Source organism: Diceros bicornis, chromosome 18, assembly GCF_020826845.1.
Source record: "Diceros bicornis minor isolate mBicDic1 chromosome 18, mDicBic1.mat.cur, whole genome shotgun sequence".
Taxonomy (NCBI): Eukaryota; Metazoa; Chordata; class Mammalia; order Perissodactyla; family Rhinocerotidae; genus Diceros; species Diceros bicornis.
This window is the reverse complement of record NC_080757.1, coordinates 35,639,895-35,662,502: the sequence shown is the minus strand read 5'-3', so window position 1 is coordinate 35,662,502 and position 22,608 is coordinate 35,639,895. Positions and strand designations below refer to the sequence as shown.

At 38.7% G+C, this 22,608-nt stretch overlaps 1 protein-coding gene across 8 annotated transcripts in view; it reads left to right on the top strand.

Annotated features, from left to right (window-relative positions):
• The first annotated feature begins 584 nt into the window (after positions 1–584).
• LUC7L3 (LUC7 like 3 pre-mRNA splicing factor) overlaps positions 585–22,608 on the top strand; it is a 25,537-nt gene continuing 3,513 nt past the window's right edge. For 4 of the 8 annotated variants that reach the window (XM_058560671.1, XM_058560666.1, XM_058560668.1 and 1 more), the window contains exons 1-9: positions 586–810; positions 11,462–11,528; positions 14,718–14,757; positions 15,301–15,445; positions 15,818–15,892; positions 17,098–17,202; positions 18,109–18,270; positions 18,666–18,949; positions 20,371–20,531. In XM_058560671.1, coding sequence (XP_058416654.1) covers positions 712–810; positions 11,462–11,528; positions 14,718–14,757; positions 15,301–15,445; positions 15,818–15,892; positions 17,098–17,202; positions 18,109–18,270; positions 18,666–18,949; positions 20,371–20,531 — 1,138 coding nt within the window. In that variant the 5' untranslated portion in view covers positions 586–711. Of the gene's footprint in view, positions 811–11,461; positions 11,529–12,821; positions 12,908–14,717; positions 14,758–15,300; positions 15,446–15,817; positions 15,893–17,097; positions 17,203–18,108; positions 18,271–18,665; positions 18,950–20,370; positions 20,532–22,608 lie in introns of those variants that run through there. The other 4 variants (XM_058560667.1, XM_058560665.1, XM_058560669.1 and 1 more) reach the window with 4 other exon arrangements.

The window sequence follows — 22,608 nt, the reverse complement described above, 5'->3', positions numbered from 1 at the left end:
TTAAAAAAATTCCAGACTGGGAGGCATCAGGTGTAGGGCTGAATCCCCATACTCCGTCTGATCTTGCAGAAACCACTTTATCTCTTCCTGCCTTGATTTCCCACCTTGTGAATCAGGGGAATCGGGGTGGGAGAACCAAGCCAGGAGGAAGGGGCGGTGAGCGCGGTGACTCGGAATATGGAGTCGGAACACCGAATGAGTGCTGGTCTTCAGTTTCCTCCACTGGAAGATGGCATCGAGTGCACCGCGTGGGACCAAGGGAACACTGCTCTTTTCTGCATTTCGGAGCAGCGTCGAAGCTTCAAGGCGTAGGCTTCCATTTGTCCCTGTGAAGGAGCTCGGGGAGACCGGCGCTTGGGGAAGTAGGCGGGCGGCTTCACCGTTCGGCGCCACCTCTGGTACCGCACAGCACGGAGTGGGGCGGCGCCACCCGGCAGGGGCGGACTCCGGGCCCGGCCTGGGCAGGCCCCGCCCCCGGGCCGGCGGAAGCGGGCCGACCTCACCTCCCAGGCCTGGGCGTGTCCCCGCGGGCGCACGCGCGCGCACGGCATGCTGGGAAGGCGCCCGCGCGGCGGCCATTTTGTCTTGTCGGCTGCTCTTTGGAGGAGGATTTTCGGCCTGCAAGCGGGCCGGAGGGCTTGGCGGTGGTGTCGCCGGCGTTTTCTTTGGCGGGTGCCAGGGCTGGTGGGAGCAGCGCCCGAAGAAAGCACCATGATTTCGGCCGCGCAATTGCTGGATGAGTTAATGGGCCGAGACCGAAACCTCGCCCCGGACGAGAAGCGCAGCAACGTGCGGTGGGACCACGAGAGCGTAAGTCCCGCGGGCCTTGGGCCTGTGCCCGGGCGCCGTGGGGGAGGGGAGGGCGGGGGCCGGGGCCGCCGGGCCCGCGGCGCGGTTTGGGGCCGGGGCCGCGCCGGGTCGAGCGTCCGACCCCGTGCCCGGAGGGAGCCGGGAGGATGGCTCGGGAGGGAGGAGTCCGCCCGGATCCAGGGATAAGGGGTGGTTTGTTGTTGTTTTAGTGTCCAGGAAGTCAGAGGGGGCCCTAGGTGGAATTGAAAAGCACTTTAACGAGGCGGGGAAACGCGGGAAAGGAAGGAGTATTTTATTACGTCTAGAGGCTCCGGTGTTTTCACCTCAGGAAATAGGGGAAAGGGCAAATTCTTCCGTTATTTGGGTTGAGCGGCGTATTTAAACTTGAAATATCTGGCCGGGATTAGTGGTAAAAATTGTGGCAGCATATTACTTCAGTAATAATTCAGTGTTGACGCTTGTGTGGGGAAATAAAATTATAGAAGAGGCTCATGACTTGGTAGGGTTTACCGTGATGGTTTACACATGTTGTTTGCTAGCATTTCGTTCTAGTAAGCCCTTCATGTAGATAGATGGTTGTCCAGGCGTTTTCTTTCGCATAAAACTCATTGGATCCTCCTAACCCTGTGAGTTAGGGTCAGTGTTACAACCCCACTTGCACAGATGAGACTGGAGAGCCTCACCCAAGGTCTCCTGGCAAGTTAAGTGGCGAAACTCAACCTCGTTTCTAGTCCTGGTCACTTTCCACGATTCTGTGAAACTAGCTCTCTGTAGATAACCGTCATGTAGTTCAAGTGTTTTGAACATGCAGTGTAACGTTTATTTTAGGTCTTACCTGAAGAATAGATGTAGAATTTAGTTTTACTTGTTTTGCTCTTGTTATCAAACAACGTAGTAATTTAAAGGCAGGTGCTAATGAAAATATGAAGGAATAGTTAAATATGCTTTTCAGGAAATTGCTTAGTCTTTGTAAACAGAGGCTTTGGTCAGAGTAAAATTTGTCTTTTGCACTGCGGGAAAACACGTTGGTGCTAGATGAGTGCTTTCGGTACCTGAAAAAAGAACGTGTTTGGCTCAAGTGTTGGGGTGCTGCCTGATTGCAAAGTAGTAGGAAGTGTTATGGTAGAACTCATTGTGTGGAGTCAAATTCACGCATTTGTCATTGACCTCAAGAGAGGTGAAGCTTTTTAAAAGTTGTTTTTTTTTGTTTTTTTTTTGACGTTTGCGTTTTTTCCCCTACTTGTCAGACTAGACAGTACCTTTGCTGCTTGTCTTGACCATCTTTCCTTTCTAGGCATTTCTTTGCAACAATGAAGTAAAATTTTCTTTTACCACTTAACTCAGTAGTCTTTCCTTCTAAGCTTGACAAAAAAAATATTCAGTTGATGTGCAAATAGGGCATTTATGTATTTTGAATTAAAGAGAGAAAATTGCATTTGATTGCCTGCTCATTAATTGGAGTAGCCTGTGTTTGTTCCTCCTTGGTTTTGAACACGTGTTATGAAGAAACTTTGTTTTCCTGATGGTATTTTATTGCCACATTGCATTATATGTGATGGGTTTTTATAACATTAGCAATGAGGCTCTCAGAATAGCCACTTAGGTTTTTATGTCATCTCAGCTGTAATAAATCTACTTTGCTCTCTGTTTTAGTGCTTCTCACTGATTTAAACTTTTGGTGCTTGTCACCAAAATATTTTATGCCTTTAATGACAGATTGCACTTCATTCTAGATTCAGGGCTTTGAAAAAGTCAGTTGCTGGTATTTCAGATTCATGTCTTCAGGGAAAAGGTTGGTGTTGACCAGGAACCAAGCATATGGCCGCGTCTAAATAAGAATAAAGCTGGGGAAGCTCGTGGCATCACTTCCGGGTCGTTTCCATATTCTTTTGCTCTTGGCTATTAGTGCTAAGATTTTGGAGAAATGAACAACCCCCCAGTGTATACTGTAAGGTTTTCACCACCACTGTAACCCGATATTTCAAAATATTTTTGCATTCGTGTTCTATCTGGAAATTTTTCTTTGCCACACTTGCACTTGATGGGAAAAGCTGTTTCAGCTGGGTGGGGTCCTTTTGTTTAACAATTGAAATGGAAACTTTAACTTAGTGTTAAAAGTAGTTCCTGTGTGTCTGTATTTGACCTGTGGAATTTGTTTTAAATGCAGATTTTTTTTTTATCCCCTCCCCTCCCCGCACCCCCATTCTGATTCTGTAGGTCTAGGGGAAGGCCCCAGAAATCTGCATTTTTTTATATGGCCTTAACACATTCTAAAGCTTGTGAGCTACTGCTTCCTGACCACCTGATTAGTCCTGGGTTTTTAATTGTCAGCTGGTAGCACTTGGGGAAGCTCGTTTTTCCTTGAAGGATGCACCTGTGGTGCAAATTATCAACCTTTTGACCTTTCATTTATTTGTAATAAGGTATATGTAAGCACTATCAAGGTTGAATCTTGGAAGGTGCTTTATTGGAGTTAGTACTTTACAGGCATTTCCACCTTCTTTGCAGATTGCTGCCTCGGGATCTGAGAGAAAGTAGTTTTCAGCTAAATTCAGATCAGCTTTAATGCCGTTCCAATGATTCAGTGACACGCCCTTCTGCCTCGTTTATTATTACTTTACATTTCCTTGAGATTATTAATATTTCTGTGTTTAGTAGTTTGCTCTGCTTTGTTAACCTTAACCACTGTAATAAGGAAAGCATATGATTTTAACTGCCTAGTTAAGCATATGATTTTAACTGCCTAGTGTGAGCACGTTTCAGTTAGTGTCCACATGGGAAGATTTCAGTGTTTGCCAGGGAAGGCATTTAGTAGCCTTCTAATTACCTGAATAGTTCAGATTGTAGGGAATTGTAAAGTCTGGTCTGGAGCTTTGGTTATTATTTTTATAATAGAACAGGAATTTTGTAATTCAAATTGAGGTTTCTACATGTAGATCTCAACCCAGAAGTGAAATTATTTAACTGTTGACTTAACTCTGATCTGATAATATCTAAAATGAAGTTTCTTTCATCATTTATCAAATTCAAGTATGCCCTGTTCCCTGAAGGTTTAATAATTTATGAAGGGAATTGAACTAAATGTTCTTTTCTAAAATCTTAAGAATGTTAGGAAATATTGCATTGACACTGAAAGTTGTTTAGAAAAGAAAAAACAGTTAAGGCTTCTGTCCACATTTTTACTTGTGAACATTTTTGTTTTTACATCTAAAAAGGGGATTCAGAATTTGGGAAGGAAAATTGGAAGCGAAAAATTAATAATTATGGTGCATCACATCTATACATATTTTACTAGATAGCTTTAATTCATAGTCACCAAAATGTTCTTTCTGTCAGAAATGTAGGCATTTCCTGCCTCACTCTATAGTAAATGGTAAGTGTTGGGCTTCTCAGAATTGCCAGCAGTCAGTGTTTTACGTGTGTCTGTAACTGCTGTTTGTTTTTTCACTCCAAAACGTTAACAGACGGTGAGTGAATAGTATAATGAACTCTCCATGTACTCATACCCCAGTACGACATTATCAACACATGACCAATATTATTTCCTCTATATCCCCTACCCCTTCCATTATTTTGAAGCGGTTCTCTCATTTCAACCTTAAGGACATCATTATATATCTAAAATATGAGGACTTCAAAAAAACATAACCACAGTACTATTATCATGCTGAAAATGTTAAGGCATTTCGTTAATATTGCTTTAGGAAAAATGTGTGTTTATGTACGTGTATACATCATTAGACTTGATTTCTTCGCAAGGAAAGAAAGACTTAAGTTGGTAATACAGTGCTTCATTGTTTTATGAAATATGTTTCATTTTCTCATATTTTACTTGTAAGTTGGGGAAATAGCTATATTCATTTATTCAGCAAAATGTTTCACTTATAGTAGATAGAATAGCTACAGCACTTGGCCTGAGAGAGCCGTCAGTCTGGTGGCAGATATGAAGGAGTAAATGCGCCTTCATAACACAATGTGGTAGGTGCCACAATGGGGAAAAGTGTGGGGTCTAGAAAAGCAATCTTGAGGGCCGGCCCCGTGGCTTAGTGGTTGAGTGTGCGCGCTCCGCTGCTGTTGGCCCGGGTTCGGATCACCGGCGTGCACCGACCTACTGCTTCTCTTGCCATGCTGAGGCCGCGTCCCACATACAGCAACTAGAAGGATGTGCAACTATGACATACAACTATCTACTGGGGCTTTGGGGGAAAAAATAAATAAATAAATAAAATTAAAAAAAAAAAAGAAAAAGAAAAGCACACTTGAGAGGGGCACCTAACTCAGCGTGGGGTACTCAGGAAAGGCCTCTTTCCTGAGACCTAAGGATTAGTAGGAATTAGCCAGAGGGAGTGAGAGAAGACTAATGTTACTAGAGGCTGGAGAAAATAGTAGGCCTGAGAAATTGTAAATAGTGTTATAGCTGGAGCCCTTGTTTGTTTTTGTTGGGGAGGGGGCATGTGGATAGATGGGCAGGAACCTGGTTTTGAATGGTTTTTATAAGTCTTGTTAAAAGTTGGGGCTAAATTATATTGGGAAACAATTGAAGGCGTCTAAGCAGGAGAGAGATGTTTACTATCTGGCTGCTGTGGAAAATTGGTGAAAATTTTACCAGAAGTCTGTAGGCAAGAAGGGAGAGTGAACCATGACTGCAAAGGCGTATATAATATAAAAGGCATGGATGGGGCCGGCCCCATGGCTTAGCGGTTAAGTGTGTGCACTCCGCTCCTGGCGGCCCGGGTTCGGATCCCGGGCGCGCACCGATGCACCACTTCGCCGGCCATGCTGAGGCCATGTCCCACATGCAGCAACTAGAAGGATGTGCAGCTATGACATACAACTATCTACTGGGGCTTTGGGGGGGGGGGGGGAATAAATAAATCTTTTTTTTTTTTTTTTTAAAGGCATGGAAATGAATGAATGTAGAAAGTGTGATTATGATATAGCTGAAACATAGTATATGTTATCAGGGACTGACTCTTTTTGTTATAAATTCTTATATTAAAATTTTTCTTGGGTTAATCTTTTTTTAAAAAACTTGAATTTCTCTCTTTTAGCTAAAAAGAAACACTTCTATCTAGCCTCTTGTACTCAGAGTTAAACTATTAATGGTGGAAGTGACTAAAGATTGCAGAGTGAAAGTTATTGTGTTTTTGGTCCATCAGTAAAATTTCTAAGTATTCTTGGATTTTAAATGAAAAAATGTGTATGACAGACAGTTGAAGTAAAGTTGTTGTCATCAAATATCAGATTGACTCTTGCTGACATGATGAATTTAAAATGCCAGTATTTAGATTATCAGAATAGAAATTGAATAAATACTTTATGTTTATGACCTGTTTATAAAATGGAACTTGGTATCTCATGGACCCAAATACCTTTTCAGAGTGGTTAGTAACTTAGAATACCAAAAGAAGCTCTTTAAGGCATCCACAGGATTTTAGGTAGGGACCTGTATTTGTAGGTGTCTGTAAAGACGTTTATGTGTGATTTAATGATTTGAAGGCTTTACTATTTGTAAATAAGAAATAGCTGACCTGACCATTAGGGTGAGAAACAGCTAGGCATTCAGCTGATTTGGGGAAAGTAATGGAGACAACATTGAAAATATTTGATTAATGTAAGGGAGAACTATTTGGTTACTGTTGGATTCAAGTAGGTATAGAAAGATAAAAACCAGTAAGATACTCTTAGTGTACTTTTGTGATTGGAAGTGGTTTAAATTGATAGTGCCTTGAAGAAGTGAATGCTAAAAAAATAGGACTGTTTTTGTTAAGGTGTAAGTTTTAGCATTTTCTCAGTTAAATAGTCATACTTACTGAAACCCCCTCCAAATGTGTAAGTCTTTACATTAAATAATGTTCTCTCATTTATGAAAGATTGATTCCATTAATATTTTTGGAATTGATTTTAGTATTTTATGTTTTCCCTCTGCGTTTAGAACCATTAAAATTATTTTTTACAAAAGTAAACATGCTTGTTAGATTAAAATTTAACATGGGGGTAAACAGTGAAAGTCTGTCTTTGCCTCCCCTCCCCGTCACCAAATCCCTCTGAAAAACGTAAAAATTGGTGTGTATGTTTTCAAATCTTTTCTAATAACTTACCGCCACATACATATACTTATAAGTGCAAGTTGTTAGGACTGTATAATATATAAATATAATATGTATTTTTATAACTTTCAGTTAAGCTGTGAAATCTTTCCTTTTTGGTTCATATAAATCTACATTAATTTATTTAACTATTTGTTTTCTGGTGGATATGTACATTATGTCTAATTCTTTTGCCATTACCAACCAAGCTGCAGTGAACATTGTAGTACATATAGCTGAGTCACTTGTAAGATAGGTTCCTAGAAAGAGAATGACTAAGTTAAATGCACATTTCACATTTTGATGGATGCTGCCAAATTGTCCCACAGCCCTCTGGTGTTGTTTGGAGTGTCTTTTTCCCAACACTATATAACACCAGGTATTGTTTTAATTTTTGACAATTTGACTTTAATATGACAGAAACTTGTAATTAAAATTTTCTAGTCACATTTCCAATGTTGATTGTATTTTTGCATTCTCTTAACTGGTAGTTTTTGAAAAGGGTGCTGTTGAGGTTGAACTCTTTTGGTCACTGGTGTTGCCGTAAATTTATCAAGAGGATAAATCACAATTATGTTAAGAGAATTCTGGTCACCACCACCACCCCTTTGTCGGTACTCCTCCCACCTTTGCTTATCAGATTCTTAGGTTTTTGATGGACGTTTAGTAAAGACTTGCTGAATACAAGACTAAGTGTAAATTTTTTTAAACATCTGCAATCCCTCGGGAGGTTAAAAGAAGCAGTCTAAGTAGCTAGAGCTTATTGGATAGAGTAACAAATATTTTGATGTACCATTACATTACAGCAGTATCAAAGGAGAGTTGAAGAGTGTAAAGAGCACACAAAACTGCATTAGGAAAATGGGTTCTAATTTGGATTCTGTAAGTAGCTAGATAACTTCAAGGCAGGTCATGTGTTGATCTGTTTTCTTGATTCAAATGGGTTGGTTGGACTAAGTTATAGGTATCACTTGGTTAACCCACAGGCAGGCATGGCATATCTTAGTTTACATAGTGTCTAAAAACATTTTTTAAAAGGTAATGGGTAGTATTTTAAAAATCAGACTAATTTACCTCGTTCTCCTGATTTAACAAACATATAGTTTAAATTTCACAATCCCCCTATGAGGTATTATTTGTCATCTGCTTTTTTTTTTTTTTTTTTTTTTGTGAGGAAGATTGACCCTGAGCTAACATCGGTTGCCAGTCTTCCTCTTTTTGCTGAGGAAGATTGTCTCTGAGCTAACATCTGTGCTCATCTTCCTCTATTTTGTATATGGGACACCACCATAGCATGGCTTGATGAGCGCTCCTTCAGTCGGCACCCAGGATTCAAAACTGCGAATCCTGGGCTGCCGAAGTGGAGTGTGTGAACTTAACCACTGTGCCTCTGGGCTAGCCCCTCTTTCCTTTTTTTATGTAAGGAAACCAAGGCAGAGTTACAGTCTACAGTTCCATAGTGGATAAGTGGCTGCCAGGATTCAAACTCTGCACTTGGGTGCCTCTCCAAATGTCCCTATTTACGCTTGCCTGTTTCGTATTCTATGTCTACTGTTGTTTCCTTATGCCTAGAATAAGAATGTCTTGCAACCTTTCTGCTTCCCAACGTAAGAACCAGTTCAAGCTTCACCATCTGTGATGACTTGACATTCTTAATTAAATTAATTCCCTTCTCTCTTTTTAGTGTTGCATGTAAATGCTAGTACACTCTATTTTTTGTTTTCTGTTTCTATTCTGTCTTCTTCTAGACTGTGAGCTTCTTGAGGAGTGGGTCTTACTCGTTCTTTGATTTCCGGCATCGTTTTTAGCACATAGTGTTAAATGATTGTTGAGGTGCCATTTTCTGCTTTTTAAAATTAAAAGCCCTTTTAAATTAAAGTCCCATGCAGTACTTATTAGATTTAAGAGTGTATTCATTTATGTATTTTATTGTAAAACCGACATAGTACATTTAGAGTTTTGACCACTTAGAATCTGCTGGCTTTTGGAAAGCCTTATTTGTATAAATAGGCTTAGGTTTTAGAATAAAACTTTAAATAGCTCTGGAAAATTGGAAGTATTTTAGTTTTGAAAAAATAACATTTATATACATTTTATGATAAACCTTGAAGCTTGTAATAATCACCAGTTTTACAGAAAAGTTAAGTCACACGATATACGGTAAAGCCCAAATTCAGATCCAGGTTGATTTGATTTCAGTGATAAATGTTATTAAAACTAAGATTCAGTGACTACTGTATTGATATTTCATTACCAAAAAGAATTATATGATTTCTTTCCTAGAAATACTTGAAGTTTGTATTTGGTTATATTTCAGAGTCAGAAGGGGCTATAGAGATGTGTATTCTTTTTGTTTTAATGATGAGCCTTTTTGAGGATCATAGAGATTGGCCAAGTTTAAACATAAGAAGGAACAGTAGTCTTATGTTTATTAGTTATGACAATAAAAGTCCTAATGAAAGCAATTAAATCAGTCTTTAGAGAGAATCCACTCCAAAACCCTAGAATATACTTCTGTAAACATGGGAAATAGAAATTAAAATAAACTTTGATAAGTAAGTGAAAGTAAAATGCACAGCAATAGTCAAGTTTCATACTTACGAGAGCTGCACACTAAATTTAGTTTTTAAATTATTATATAACCATACAATTTGTAGCTATAAATAACACTGAATGCTGGCCATAAATATTACTAAGCTATTACAGATAACTATTACAGTTGTGGGAGCTTTGTTAAATAATTTTTGGGCCCTTGGAACCAGGGTTAATAGTCTGAACGATAAGTAGTGTACTCTTTGTCTCTGTCCTCCCTCCCCCCAAATAAAAGAAATTCTTAAGTATTTTTTAAAATTGAGTATTGGAGTTGCTATTTTATTGTGATACACTTAAAGTGGATGCAAAGTTTAGCAAGTCAGAGTTAAAAGTAGCATTTTTAAACATTTCATATGACCATTGGAAGTTTAGAAATAATTTGGAAAAACATTAACCATTCGAACATATAGAGCCTTTTTAATAAATAATTTGTAAGAACAATGTTTAAGTTACAAAGAGTAATCTTAAAAATCAAGTATTAGAAGAACTTCTAAAGAAAAGAAAATAGTACATACTATGATGTATGGCTATATATATAACAGGATAATAATATTGATATAAAACTAAATATGTTGATTAGACTTGATTTTTGAATCTTTTTGTTCTCTATGACCTTAATTCTTCTGGTCTCAGCTTATGGGACCACATTGCTTCAAACAAGTGTAAAATATTGGCCTTCGAGGCAGAAAACAATCTATTTCAGATTTAACATCCAGTCCTAAGTGCCTAGAAAGAACTTGCATTCAGTCTTAAAATTAACTTATCTCTTCTTTCACGTGTCATAGTTGCACAGTTATGCGTTGCTTAACAGTGGGTATATGTTCTGAGAAATGCATTTGTTAGGTGATTTCATCCTTGTGTGAACATCATGTAGAGCGTACTTAGAAGTTGAGCCTAAACCCAGATGGTCTAGGCTACTATACACCTAGGCTATGTGGTACTGATCTTAGGGGACCACCATCCCCTAAGAGGAGTCCCTTGTTGACTGAAATGTCATTATGCAGCTCATGACTGTATATTGGTAATCCATCCAATAACAATGAAGTATTATATGAAGGAAGGGAGATGTTTGCTCAGTAGGTTTTGGTTTGCTGAATTATAGAATTAAATATAGGATAGAGCAGTCTTGGAATATATCTTGAAGGAGTTAACAGAAGTACCAGTGGCAGAGAATTAAAAGTAAATTTCATGTTAACAGTTTTTCTCCGTACCGTAGAAGCCTATCAAGGGGCTGGCTAGGTGGTGTAGTGGTTAGGGTCGTTTGCTCCGCTTCGGTGGGCCAGGGTTCATGGGTTTGGATCCTGGGTACAGACCTACATACTGCACATCAAGCCATGCTGTCGCGGCATCCCACATACAAAATAGAGGAAGACTGGCACAGGTGTTAGCTCAGGGACAGTCTTCTTCACCAATAAATAAATAAAAAGAAGCCCATCAAGAGTCATTTGGTAAAGTGCTGGCATGTGTGAAAATATCCAGTACATTTTAGAGCCTGTGACAGGATCTCTTAAGCGAAAATACTGAACGAGACTGCTTTAAATGAATGTTATTTGTAATTTAGATAGTGATTCCCAAATCCTAATCTGTAAATTGGGTCTGGTCTTTTAACAAAGTTATAACGATAAGAACAGTCCAGGGTGTTTTGTTTTGTTTTTAAATAAAAATAAACATTTTCCTTTCCTCTGGATGCCATATTTGTTGTTGCTGGGCAGAGGGGCAATGATTAAAAGTAGGTAGTAGAAAATGCTGGTAACTCTTTCAGTCATGCAGATCTTTTACTGAAATCCAGGAGTCTGAAAAGCACTAATTTACCTAACCAATATGGTTTAACAAATGAAATTGTTCTTATACTTACTTGATTGAAAGAAGAAGATCAAGAAATGATAAAATAGTTATTTGGCACGCTTTTCCAATCTGGTTTTAAAACTGAACAATTTTAAAAGTCAAGTACTTTTGTTTTTCTTCACTAGGTTTGTAAATATTATCTCTGTGGTTTTTGTCCTGCGGAATTGTTCACAAACACTCGTTCTGATCTTGGTAAGTAAATTTTCTGTGTAACTTTATCAAATTTATGATTAAGGGAAAAAAACCTGGTGCTTTATAATTTTGAAAAGTTTTCTCTTAAAGGTTTGTTGATAAAGTAATTTCTTCCCTGGCTTAGGTTTTTGAATGTATTAATAAATGCCAGTGTGGTTAAACGTGGTGGCTTAATTGAACATACATGTCTATTTCCACTACCTCCTCAAACCCCTTCACTAAAATGAAAATGTAAAAACAAAAAAAGATGTAAATGGGGCTGGTCCGGTAGCATAGTGGTTAAGTTTGCGTGCTCTGCTGCAGCAGCCCAGTGTTCGCGGGTTAGGATCCCAAGAGTGGACCTGCACACTGCTCATGAAGCCATGGTGTGGTGGTGTCCCATATACAAAATAGAGGAGGATTGGCACAGATGTTACTCAGGGCTGATCTTCCTCATGTGTAAAGGGAAGAGGAGCTAACATGAGACATGTCAGCAAATTTTTGGAAGATGACAAGTGGATGGAAGAGTAGCACCAAACTCAACAGAGCAGAGAAAACTGTACCCTAAGAGCCTGCAGAATGGGATATTAAACAGAAGCAAATGTTTGATCAGCAGAACCCTGGACAGGCTCAGGATTTGGAGGCACCAGGTACCATAGAAGGCAGAGTTGAGTCATGGGACTGAAAATGAGAGATTAGTTTAGTTCATGGTTTCTCAACCTTGACATTTGACATTTTGGGCTGGATAGTTATGTGTTTTAGGGGGGCCATCTTGTGCATTGTAGAATGTTTAGCACCATCCATGGCCTCTACCCACTAGATGCCAGTAGCACTCCCCAACTGTAACAACCAAAAAAATATCTCCAGGCATTGCCAGATGTCTGAGGGGGGCAAAGTTGCCTCCTGTTGAGAACCACTAGTCTAGGTCAGACGCTTAAGACCTGTGCATCTTGTGATTCTGCCTCTCCCACCCCTACACCCTAGGAAACTAGGGGGTAATTTTCTGGAGAAATGGGACTAAAGAGACTCTAGTTCATCTGAACCACAAAATGCAAAAATATAATTGACTGTTTTCTTGTCCCAAGGATGGTACATAACTAGTATCATTCTAGAAACATCAAAGAGAAGTTAATTCGTTAAGCACGATGATTGCCCTAGAGCATTAGGACATTAGGGCTGGACAAGTCTAGATAATGGGATTCTAGACACTGCACAGGGCAGTAATGAGTAAAAATGAGACTATAAGAGAGATGAAATCAGTCTATATTCTTAATAGTGGGGTTTTCCCATTCCCTTCCTCTGCCCTGTTCCTAGAAGGATACAGCCAGATGTTTTTCCCCAGGCAGAAGAGAAGAGGATTCTTTAGAGAAAGTGAACAGTTCCAGAGAAGTGATCTACAGGTACTGACCCTTGGGGAACCTCGTAAAAGAAAGTCTTGCCTGATTTTCCTATGGTAAAGCTCCATTAGTTGACAAACTGCCTGTGCATACCAACTTCTAGTCAGATTTTGCCCGCCAGGGAACAACAGTCAGACATTTGAAGAAAACCTTCAACATGAAAAATTAAGCAAAACCAACAGAAAAAAAGAATTTAGTGGAAGTAGAGATAATGGAGAAAGCAGAAGAAAAAAATTTAAAAGTTTTAACTAAATTTAGTATCCACAGAGAAATCAGAGAAGATAACAGGAAGATTAGAATGCTATATAAAAAGGGAACTTTTGAAAAACCAAAAAGAGCTCTTGGAAATTAGAACTGGAGAAATCTGAAATAAAATTAGTGGAAAGGTTTGAAAATAAAATCAAGGAAATTTCCTGGAATGTTGGGTAATCAGACAGAAAAGATTAAAATTAGAAAAAATTATATCAGTCCAGTGCTCTAATAGCTGATTAAGAGTTCTAGGCAGAGGAAACAGAGGGAAGAAATTGAAAAATTTGCGGTACTGATGGATGTTAGTCTCTGGATTATAGAGTGGGTCCTTCGAGTGCTTAGCAGAGTGAATGAAAAAAGATCCATACCAAGGCACACCATTGTGAAATTTCAGACCACCAGGGATGCGAGTGGGGCACACAGGATTATGAATCAGAATGGCCTCAGATTTGTCAGTAACAGCACTGGAAGCTTGAAGACATTGGAGAAACACCCTCAGGATTCTAAGTGAAAAAATATTTTTACCTAGGTTAGCTGTAGAGCTAAACATCAAAGTATGAGGGTGAAAAAAGACATTTTCAGACATGGTATGTCTCAACAAATTTATCTCCCATGAACCTTTTCTCTGGAAACTTCACCAAAACGTGGTTATAAACCAAGAAGGAGGAACAACAAGAGATCTAGTCAACTATATCCAGTACAGACCAGAAAAAGAATTTCTCAGGATGCCAGTTCTGTTAGTGTGCTTAGGAAATAAGCAGCCCAGATTGAAGCAGGATGGAACGCTTATGGAAGAAAATGAAGCTGATAATCTATTTTAAATCTTGAGGGAAATTAGTGTTGAGATAGTTTCTATAGCTGAGTTAGTGTTTGAGAAGAATTTGGAAATAGATCCATAGAAAAAAACAAATGAAAAAATTCCAACAAAAGTGTGAAGTGTATCAAAAGTGTCATCATAATGCACCTTTTGTTTCACTTAGCAGTTAATGGTACTTGCATAGTCAAAATATAAACACTGAATGTTTAACCTAAAATTTTAATGTCTAACCAAGAAAAAGCAAAATAAGCATAGAATTTAGAAATATGGAGGTAAATTCAGAAGAAATAGCTAAAAGTGTTAAAATTGGTTGCCTTTTGGAGGTGGGAAGGGGTAGGACTAGTGTGCTAGCCTCGTACTGTTTGACTTCATGTGCGATACTTGAAAAGAATACAGTGTCAGTGGGGGTTCAGACCAGTGGTCTGCCCTTATCACACTTTTTTCTTGAGCGGCAGTAAGGAACAATTTTCTCTTTCCTCCCACTCTCTCTTCTTTTTTCTTCTCTTTTCTTACCATATAGTTGCTCTCCATTATACTGATCTTGAAGCCTAAGGAGAACAATTTTCATGTGCTTAACTTGGGCATGTTACTTCATGATTCTAGTAGCTCAGTTTAGGTGTCTGCAGACTACTCAGTGATTAAAAAGGATCTTTTTTCAGAAAAAGAACTTCCTTTTGTTTCGACAAGAGAAAACGTTAATGTCACCAATAATTGATACATTCGTATCTCACGTTCTTTTTCTTTCAGGTCCATGTGAAAAAATTCATGATGAAAATCTACGAAAACAGTAAGTTACCTTTTTTTGGTCATCTCTACCCCGCCCCCCCCCGTCATTATTTGGTTTAAAGGGGACAAGGATTGAAGAAATAATTGGAGTTAGTGTAAATTGAATGTTTGATAGAGGTCCTATTGATTAGCTGGGGGTGGTAGAAAGTCATATAGCTTCAATAATGCTACTAATAGCCATCGTATGGGTGCATACTATATGCTAAGCGTAAAGCCTAAGCTTTTTTTTTATATATCACATTTGCATTTTAACAGCCCCGAGACTTGTCCTGGGTCCAGGGTCACACATCTAGTATAGTGGTAGAGCTGGTGTTTAAGCACCTAGATTTGCCTGATTGTAAAATCTGTGCTCTTAACTAAACATAATGCTAAATAGAGCCTTCCCTTTACCAGGATGAGGGACAACCAGAAATTCACTTCTTACCTCGTTTACTCGTTAGTCTGAATGCAACAGTCCATGAGACTAGTTAAGATAGAATATGTGAGTTATAATGGATAAAGATTTGGAGAGGAAGTATTGCATGTTTGTTATCATTTTTATCAGGTATGAGAAGAGTTCTCGTTTTATGAAAGTTGGCTATGAGAGAGATTTTCTGCGATACTTACAGAGCTTACTTGCAGAAGTAGAACGTAGAATTAGACGAGGCCATGCCCGTTTGGCATTATCTCAAAACCAGCAGTCCTCTGGGGTGAGTATGAAATTAATTTACAGTCTTTGTAGAGTGTTGTTCTCTGGAGACCCAGAGACCTCCCTAGTATTGAAACTTGTGTTCAAGTTCATTTATTACTTTGTGTTCTTTTAGAATGACGTAAAACTTAGAAGGCATTCATTTTTTTCAGTCTCTATATAATATTGATTTTGCTGATCATAAGGTTTTTCTCTTAAATATCAGTAACTGACAAAATATGTAATTGACTAACAGAAATGGAAGATAATTGTTACTATCCTTGTGATTCAACATTTTAATTATTAAATACAAATATTATGTATTTTATGTGAGAGTTTAAATATTTATCTTTGTTTTTTACTTGTTGACAATATGTTTTATTATCTTCAATAGGCAGCTGGCCCAACAGGCAAAAATGAAGAAAAAATTCAGGTTCTAACAGATAAAATTGATGTGCTCTTGCAGCAGGTGAGAATTGTCTGCATTAATGTCAGAAAATACTTGGAATAGCCACTTAACCAAAGAAGATAGAAGGATGGCAATTAAGTATATGTAAAGGTGCTCAATGTCATGGTCATTATGGAAATACAAAATAAAACCACAAGATACTTATTGTACACTGATTAGAATTGCTAAAATTAAAAAGACTGACCATACCAAATGTTAGTGAAGATATGGGCAAACTGGAACAATCATACACTGCTGATGGGATGTAAAATGGTACAGCCCTCTTGGAAAAGAGATTATCTGTTCCTTAAAAAGTTAAAAGATGCACCATGAGCCATTTGACTCCTAGATATTTACCCAAGAGAAAAGAAAACATATGTTTACACAAAGAATTGTATATCAATGTTCATAGCAGCTTTATTCATAATTAGCAAAAACCCTAAAAAAACTGGAAGTAACTCAAATGTCTATTGACAGGTGAATGGATAAACAAACTGATGTATTCATGTCGTTGAATACTACTCAATAATAAAAAGGAATTAACTACATGTAACAGGATGAATGAATCGTAAGATAATTAGGCTGAGTGAAAGAAGACAGACCAAAAAAAGGAATAAAAAGTGCATGGTTCCATTTATATAAAATTCTAGAAAATGCAAACTCTAGTGACAGAAAGCAGATCAGTGGTTTCTTGGGGACGAGGTACTACAAAGAGGCAGGAGGAAACTTTGGGGTGATGGATGTTTTCATTATCTAGATGATGGAGTTGGTTTCCTGGGTGTCAAACCTTAGCAAATCGTGCACCTTAAAAATGTGCTGTTGGGGCTGGCCCCATGGCCTAGTGGTTAAGGGTGCGCACCAACACACCACTTGTCAGGCCATACTGTGACAGAGTCCCATATCAAGTGGAGGAAGATGGGCACAGATGTTAGCCCAGGGCCAGTCTTCCTCAGCGAAAAGGAGAATTGGCATGGATGTTAACTCAGGGCTGATCTTCCTCACACACACACACAAAAAAATGTGCTGTTTATATTGCATGTCAAGTATGCTTCACTAATGTAAAAAATCAAAAGGGTAAATTAAACCCAAAGAGGCTTCAGTAAACAAAACCAAACAAAAATTCTGCAAAACACCCACTGAATGCTAATGAAACCTAGGGAAAAAAAGAAAAATACTTGGATAGTTTGGTTAGAAAGGAGTCTTGACTGCTTTTTTATCCTCCTTAGATTGAAGAATTAGGATCTGAAGGAAAAGTAGAAGAAGCCCAGGGAATGATGAAATTAGTTGAACAGTTAAAAGAAGAGAGAGAATTGCTTAGATCTACAACCTCCGTGAGTAGCAACCTCATTTTGATTTATCCAGGCTGTTCACTGTGAATTAGTAGGATCTATTCGTATTTGAGAACCTTTATAAACAGTTTTCTAATGTCCTAAATCAAGAGTCAAGAAGACTTTATCTTAAAGGACCACGTAGTAAATATTTTAGGTTTTCAGGCCACAAGGTCCCTGGCAGCTACTAAGCTCTGCCTTTATATCATATATAAAGACAATACATAAACAAATAGGTATGGCTGTGTTCCTGTAAAACTTGATTTATAGAAACAGGCCTCTACCTGCTGGCTTGCCAACCCATGCCTTAGATTATAAGTAGTATGCATTTGGGCCTGGGTTTTATTTTCTTTTTTCTTACAAGTTACTCAGTACATATTTACCTTGATTCAAAATTGGTGTACTCTTAAAATGTTTTCTACTTTCTTACCTGTTTTAATTAGAAAATATACATGTTTTGGATATTGATGGTAGAATATAATTGGTCATGGTTCCCAAATATTGAATAGGATGTGTTCAGATTACACTCAATGAGCTCATTTCTTTAATGATTTTGAGAAACATTTTTAATATGGAGGCCACTCCTTTAGCCTATTGTACTTAAGCAGGAAATGAATGCAGACTAAAATAAGTAGCTTTCTGAAAGCCTTCTGAAAGCCAGTGTGAGTAATTCAACAGTGGCAGTTGAGTGATGGGATCTCAACACTTCCTAGATGATGTGGAAGGTTGGCTGCTGTTGCCATGTTTCCCCTCTCTAAAAGGGGACCAGTTGCTGCTCAGTATTATGCCTTGGGAAAGTGGAGAGTAACAATTCACAAAATTAGAAATCTATTCTAAATATTAAGGTCTTTGGGGAGATTTGTTCTCTCTTCCTCAGATATTCTTATAATAACTAATTTATCATTTCAGACAATTGAAAGTTTTGCTGCCCAAGAAAAACAAATGGAAGTTTGTGAAGTGTGTGGAGCTTTTTTGATAGTAGGAGATGCCCAGTCCCGGGTAGACGACCATTTGATGGGAAAACAGCACATGGGCTATGCCAAAATTAAAGCTACTGTAGAAGAATTAAAAGTAAGTTTCTTCTAAACATGTATTTTAGCTATAGCTGATGTTATATTTTATTATGGCAAATGATCACATGGAGATATAAACCTCGTGTTGATATTTTACTGATGTGTATTATTTGAAGCAGTGATAATCCCCATAAAATTTTGCTATTCATCAGATTATCAAAGCACTTCGTTTTCTTCACTCTTTAGTGCCAGGAATTGGGGAGAAAGAATATTCCTTAGGATTTAGTCAAGTAATAATGTCTTGTGTACATACACTGTGTTAGAATGTCTACATTTCCCTTTCAGGGCATCAGATTCCATAAGTAGGTCTACAGATGCTTCACATTGGGTAACCGTTGTTTGACAATGTCTTTAAGATTATAGTTACATAAAAATCAAACCTGATTTCTTTAGGAAAAGTTAAGAAAAAGAACTGAAGAACCTGATCGTGATGAGCGTTTAAAAAAGGAGAAGCAAGAACGAGAAGAAAGAGAAAAAGAACGGGAGAGAGAAAGGGAGGAAAGAGAAAGGAAAAGACGAAGAGAAGAAGAAGAAAGAGAAAAAGAAAGGGCTAGAGACAGAGAAAGAAGAAAGAGAAGTCGTTCCCGAAGTCGGCACTCAAGCCGAACTTCTGACCGAAGATGCAGCAGGTCTCGGGACCACAAAAGATCGAGAAGTAGAGAAAGACGGCGAAGCAGGTATGTAGAACACATGACAGCGCCCGACATGTAGTGAGTGTACAGTAAACAGTAGTGACTACTGGTGTTATTCCTTGGGACTTGGGAAACTCTTAAGTATTGTTAAGCACTATGATGGATTCTGGGAGTTGAATCAGTGAACGAGTCCATCTTCCAGGCACCTTCTTTGCTATTTCCCACCACTCTCAGGAGGAGTGATGCAATCTTATTAGGAAGTCAGTGTACCAGGTCGTCTCTTAAGAGCTTCTCTTCTCGTTGAGTCTAAGAAAACATTTAAATTGTAAGTTATTTTGAGTAAGGTTACCTACTTATCTTTTGCTTTGAACAACATCAAGCGCAATATAAGAACTAAAATGTCGTGTAATGGGCCGACCCCGTGGCTTGGCAGTTAAGTGCGCGTGCTCCGCTGCTGGCGGCCTGGGTTTGGATCCCGGGCTGCACCGACACACCGCTTCTCTGGCCATGCTGATGCCGCGTCCCACATACAGCAACTGAAAGGCTGTGCAACTATGACATACGGCTGTCTACTGGGGCTTTGGGGGAAATAAATAAATAAATAAATATTTAAAATGTCGTGTAACTAATTCTTTTAAAACATGAAAACATCGGGGCCGGCCCTGTGGCTTAGTGGGTAAGTGCGCGCACTCCGCTACTGGCGGCCCGGGTTCGGATCCCGGGCGCGCACCGACGCGCCGCTTCTCCAGCCATGCTGAGGCTGCAGCCCACATACAGCAACTAGAAGGATGTGCAACTATGACATACAGCTATCTACTGGGGCTTTGGGGGAGAAAACAAAAAAAGGAGGAGAATTGGCAATAGATGTTAGCTCAGAGCTGGTCTTCCTCAGCAAAAAGAGGAGGATTAGCATGGGTGTTAGCTCAGGGCTGATCTTCCTCACAAAAAAATAAATAAATAAAACATGAAAAAATGAAATCAGTTTTACTGTTTTAATTAGAGTTGTGATTAAAGAAGAGGAGTCTTTTTATTTATTTATTTATTCCCCCAAAGCCCCAGTAGATAGTTGTACATCATAGCTGCACATCCTTCTAGTTGCTGTATGTGGGACGCGGCCTCAGCATGGCCGGAGAAGCAGTGCATCGGTGCGTGCCCGGGATCCGAACCCGGGCCGCCAGCAGTGGAGCGCACGTATTTAACCGCTAAGCCACGGGGCTGGCCAAGAAGAGGAGTCTTAAAGAGCACAATGATATCTATTTTAGCGCTATTTGAAAAGTTGACATTAGAAAGATTTGTAATTTTCAGTTCTTAAGATTTCTAATATAAATGTTTTAATAGTAGATTCTATTAATTTGCTTTTTAGGGGTGAGTTTTGCTCAATCTTGTTCATTATTCAATATATAATTCAAGATTTTTTTCTCATTGTAATACCACCTGAAGTTGCTTTCCTTTTGTTTTAAATTAAGAAGTAGAGATCGACGAAGAAGCAGAAGCCATGATAGGTCAGAAAGAAAGCATAGATCTCGTAGTCGGGATCGAAGAAGATCAAAAAGCCGGGATCGAAAGTCGTATAAGCACAGGAGCAAAAGTCGGGACAGAGAACAAGATAGAAAATCCAAGGAGAAAGGTTAGTTTTTGCGAGAATTTAATTCATTAAGAGACTGCTTTCACACTCCTGTCTCCCCACTCACTTTTCTTCGGGCATAGACAGTTCCATTTGAAGCTATGTTACTTTTCGCTTAGCAATATCACTCACTAAGGCAGGCATTATTTTTCCCTCTCCTACTCTGATTTGTGAGAATGACAGTTGACCTGATGTTTTCTTAGAACATGTTAAAACCACATCCTTCAATAACCTGAAGGTTTATCATCTAGATTCTTCCAAGTATCGCATTATCTTTCAGGGTTATTAGGCTGTAGAATTTGTTAACTTGGTTATTGGCAACATTTTTTTTTTTAATCTGCTTCAGCGTTCCATAATATGTCTTGCAGAGTAAATGTATGTTGTTGCGTTGGTTCTCGTGTACAGCATTCAAGTCAGTAATTAACTTCTAAGTTCACAGAAGTTGGATACCTTACATGTGTCTTAACCCTGTTTTCTATTGAAACAACATGCTCTTTTCCCTCTACTTTTTCCTTTGGTTTTCTGTGGCATTCCAGTAGGTGGTTCACTGTGCACTATGAATGGACTTTTTCATTTTGTCTTTGGCATGTTTTCACAAAGATATTCTCATCTTTTTACTTAGCATTTATTGAAAGATAATTCTTTTAATCATCAGGGTCTCTTTTCTGCATTTTCTTCAGATTCTTTGAACATCTTTCATTTTGTATTGACTGGGCTGTTCTGCTTTGCATGGTTTTGAGGAATGAGAGAAAGGACCTATTTCTAATTTTCTTGGCTCTGCTTGTTCCATCCTGGTCTGCCTACCTGCGTCCATGTTTGATTACCAACATAATATATGTGCTGCTGTTTGAGTTTATTATACTGGACTTTTATTTAATACTCATTATTTTCTTTATGGAACTATCCTATAGTTTTTGTTTTTTGTGGGTTTTTGAGAGCCAGGTTTTCAGGAGACTGAGTTGGAGAACTAGCGGCACAAAACAGCAGACATAGTTTTTTGGTCTCCTGCTTTTATTTTTCCTTAAATAAATGCACTTTCTCTTTTTAAAATATTTGCATATATTGGCCTTTTCTACAACATGGGGCAAATGTTAAAAAGGAGGAAACAAGGATGATTTTTAAAACCTACTGTCATGAGCTTTAGTATTTACCATTTAAGTTCAGAAACTACTTCTGTGATTCAACAGGCAATTGCTACAGAGGGTTAACTGATTGTACATTAGTTTTGAGAAGGTTTCGCTCAACTCTTTTGCAAGACTTTCTGTATAATGTATTTTGGAGTGAGGGGTCATCTCTGAAGAGCCAGATATGGGATGTCAGATCAAATTAATCACTTCTCTTTGAGAACTAAAGCTCTTTGCCATATCATCATTCATGTCACTTAAAATAGTTGGATTGGTTCTCAGGGCAAGAGCTAGCTAACCTTCATAACTGTCTGGGATTAAAGTTGAGCAGTAAATGGCGCTGGCCTGACTAAAAACAAATGTGTTAGTGTCGTTTCTGGATAGAGCAAAAAAAAAAGTCCTGAGTTGCTCAGCTGTAATCCTAATTATAATGATGGTATTGTGGAATTTAATAAAACTTTTAAGTAAAATAAGCTGCATTGTGTTTAGATTATGGATAAACAAGGATTTTCCTGGTGAGATACGGAGCAAGGAGAGAAGACTTGATTCAGAGAGAACTCTGCATCAGGTCCATCTTGAAAGATTGGGTATGCCGTTACAGATTTGTCTTAAACTTTGGGATCTCTTTTAGAAGTGATGATTTATTGGCTTTTGAAAATGCCATGTAGCTATTCAGGTACTCCTACGCATACAGATGACTGAAAGCTTGAATTTTGAGGCGAGATATGAGCAGTAGCAAGCATTTGATTGTAGCAAATGAGTAAGAGGGAGTTCACTACTCCAGGTGCTGTGATAGAAGCAGTTTATCCGACTCCACGAATGAAAAGTGCTCTCTCACACAAATCTGTCTTATCACCAACCGATGTAGGGTGCTCTCTTTGTCAAGAGAGTTTTTCTTTTTAATCCACAGCCCTAAAATCCACCACACTTTGTGGGTGTCCTTAGGACTATTAAGA